At 46.1% G+C, this 3,402-nt stretch overlaps 1 protein-coding gene across 4 annotated transcripts in view; it reads right to left on the reverse strand.

The window, feature by feature from the left end:
• The window catches only part of LOC125481943 (histone-lysine N-methyltransferase EZH2-like), a 13,066-nt gene that overhangs the window by 1,472 nt on the left and 8,192 nt on the right, over window positions 1-3,402 (reverse strand). For all 4 annotated transcript variants that reach the window (XM_048593889.1, XM_048593887.1, XM_048593890.1 and 1 more), the window contains 2 exons: window positions 2,978-3,142; window positions 1,457-1,559 (listed from right to left, as the gene is read on the reverse strand). In XM_048593889.1, the coding sequence (XP_048449846.1) occupies window positions 1,457-1,559; window positions 2,978-3,142 (268 nt within the window). The remainder of the gene's footprint in view (window positions 1-1,456; window positions 1,560-2,977; window positions 3,143-3,402) is intronic.

A 3,402-nucleotide genomic window follows, 5' to 3' on the forward strand; every position in this document is an offset into this window, starting at 1 on the left:
CTGTATAACTGCTAGCCCTGATCTGGGAGAGAGGGAGAGCCTTTTCCACAACAAGCTCCTCCAGGAACAACTTCCCACAGGCTGCAGACCCAAAACGCAGCTTCAGGACCAAGAACCACAGAGGCTGAACAGAGAAGCTGAATCGGGAAGACAACCAACAGCATCATCACAACAAGGACATCCAAAAGGGTGGGAAGCCAACCACCCGCTATCCGAACAAGAGCTTCCAGACACAGGCCTGCTCCGAACCAAGAGACCTGACAGCAAGAACCTCAGCAACCAGACATACTTTAAAACTGTGTTTTCCTCAGCAGTGAACTGAAACTCCTGAGACCCCAAAGTTTCCAACTTAGCTAGCAGGGAGGGGAGGATGAGTGGTGACAACATAGGGACCCCAAGGGTAGAAAGATTAAAGTTTCTGTGATCAAAACTGCTGTTTAGCTTCTAATAGTGTTTAACCTGTGTTTAATTTAAAGTGTGTTTAATTACTTTCCTCGGTATGGTTGATTGTGTCAATTTCACTGTTTTATTACATTTGCCCCTATTCCTTGTATTATATTTACCTTTTGTATTTAATAAACACAGAGTTTCTTTTGCCCTGAAACACCTGTCTACTGCCTTCTTCATTTCACATTCCTAAGTAAGTCCAGTTTCAGAACCAGGGATCTGGGGTGATTTGAACCGCCTAAAAATCAGCAAATTACTCATCACAAACCAGAGCCCTTAGGTTGTTTGAAGATGAGGTGGAGGCGTAGGGATGGTCTTGGCGAGATGCTTGTTGTCATCGATGATATGTTGAAGGCTGTGAAGAACATGGCATGGTCTCTCCGCTCCAGGGAAATACTGAATGACAAAGGGTACTCTTTGTATCCTGTCTCTGTTTTCTGAGGAAGTTGTTGCAGTTTTCCACAGTGGCATGTCGGAACTACGACAATGGATAAATGGACACCACGCACCAATCACCAGACAGGGATGTTCCCTCCCAGTCGGGGAACACTTCACCAGACAAGGACATTCAGGCTCAGATCTTTGGCCTATTGTTCGGCCTGTTGACACTCCACTCACAGCATTTGTATGACCTTCTAATCTCTCTGCCCATTGATCTCTCTGCCCATTGATCTATCTGCCTATAAATTCTGTGCCTGTGTCTTTCTCTCTCACATCACCTGATGAAGGGGCTATGCTCTGAAAGCTTATGATTTCAAATAAACCTGTTGGATTTTAACCTGGTGTCGTGTGATTTCTGACCTTGCAAATGACATGTATTGCTCTGTTCCACCCTCTAGATACCATTGAAGCTCCAGGACAATAGTACATTTATCTCAAGCATTACTGTTCACTGTTCATTATCATCCACTGTTCACTACTGTTTACTGTTTTTCCTCTGGAAGGGGAAAATATGATAAAGGTGAGGCTGGGGATGGTGAGTGTGCACAGGAAGATGGATTCAACTCACTTCTCTCTCAGGTCCTTCGAAGAGCCCCTGTCTGGAAACATCATGGCGATGGCTTTGAAGATCTTGTCGGGAGGGAGCCTTCTGTTGGACCTCTCTTCAGTCCCTGCAACATGCAGTGAGAGCACGGTTAAAGGGACAAACAGCCAACAAATACTTCCAGGCCAGCACAAGCTGGGTTGTTAATCTGAATTAATGAATTTTAATATTAATCATTCTGTATGTCAAATATGCCATTCTCCCCTCTCCTCCCCATTACTGACACGCTGCTGTGGGGTCCGAGGGTGTGGGCTTTGTTGGGGAAGCGATGTGAATTACATTTACATTTGATGGTCTGGACACCTCATTACAGGATTGAAGTCACACTCCCACATTGCAATCGGAGATTCCAGTGTCAAAGGAACGTGTGAAATGGGGATTGCCAGTGAATTGCAGACAAATGTCCTTCCCAATCCGTGCGGAACCAAGGGAAGTTCAGTGCTTCCTCCATTCCCTCAACCTCACCTACAGCCTCCCTGAACTTTGGAAAAGCCAAACCCCGATCCCCTCGAAGCCCAATCTCAACAAACTCCTCTGACTGCTCTCTGTCTCTTGAACTTTCTTTCATTGTTCTAAAGGGGCTTTGATTCACAGGAACATAGGATTCAAAGCAGGAATAGGCCATTCCAAACCTCTCTACCATTCAGTAGGATCCTAGCTGACCTGCTTGTGGTCTAACTGCACTTTTCTGTCTGGACGCATCGCCCACCTCTCTCTGTCTATTAGAGATCAGTTTAATTTGCCTCTAGTGACCCAGCTTCCACTGCCTTCTGAGCAGAATAATGACCATCAGGGAGAAAATGACTTGTAGTGTCTCAGCTGCTGTCAGAATTGCCCCAGAGTGGGGTAGATGGATACCACCCTTGTCACTGTGGTTTGGGAAGGGTGGGGAGAGACTGCTGTGTTGGGACAATAGGCAGCTAGAGGAGCTTGAAGCCAGAGAGAACCAGAGCAAAGTTCAACCCACCAACTGAGGGAGACAGAAAGGAGAAGGAGGACTGGAGGGGCTAGTGATTCACACAGGGGATTTACCCCTGGGTAGGGGTCCCTGCAAACCATCTGTATTGTCACTGTTGTAATATAGGAAATACAGCAACCAATTTAAGCACAGCAAGATCCCACAAACAGCAATTCATGAAAAGCAACTTTGACAAAGCCAAGACACAGTGAATCTCTCTCTCCAAGAACCAGCTGTTCAATGTAATCCCTGAAAGACCTGAATCCAATCCTTGCTGCAGCTCCTTTCAATCAGCTCTGCAAGAATTCCATTTTTAAAAAAATTTCTTCATTGGGTCAAACTACCAGAATGCTCTCCCTAATGGCACTGTGGAGGGTACCAACACCCCAAGGATTGCAGTGGTGGCAGCAGGTGGCATTACCGAGGGCAGTTAGGGATGAGCAATAAACACTGACTTAGGCAGTGACACCAAGTTGCTGACAGTGAATAAGACAAACTCTCATTAGGATAGATCAGTTAAAACTCACCGTCCTCGGCATTCTGATCACTGCACAGCGACTCATCCTGTCCTTGTTTCATATTCCGTCGGCTGTTCGTGCGAGAGGGAGTTGTCGGCTTAACTTCATCATCTGACTCCCGAATGAGCGCACGGACAAGTGCAGTAAAGATCTCATCGCTGATAAAATCACACTCTGCAAAACATAGAACGGTTAATCCCAGCTACTCTGCAAATATAAACCCATCTTAAAACTCAGTCTCAGTAACCACCATGGAACTTCACATCTGGAAATAGACTGCTGGTTTCAGAGATTTCTCACAGTGTTGTTCCACATGGAAGAGCACTCATTCATCATCTGAGAGATGGGGTGATGGGCACTCTGCAGTAACCAGCTGGTCCTTTCCCCACATCAAGCAGATGTTCACCTGCACATCTGCTAATGTGGTATACTGC

Source organism: Rhincodon typus, unplaced genomic scaffold, assembly GCF_021869965.1.
Source record: "Rhincodon typus isolate 14 unplaced genomic scaffold, sRhiTyp1.1 hic_rhity00004408, whole genome shotgun sequence".
Lineage (NCBI taxonomy): Eukaryota > Metazoa > Chordata > Chondrichthyes > Orectolobiformes > Rhincodontidae > Rhincodon > Rhincodon typus.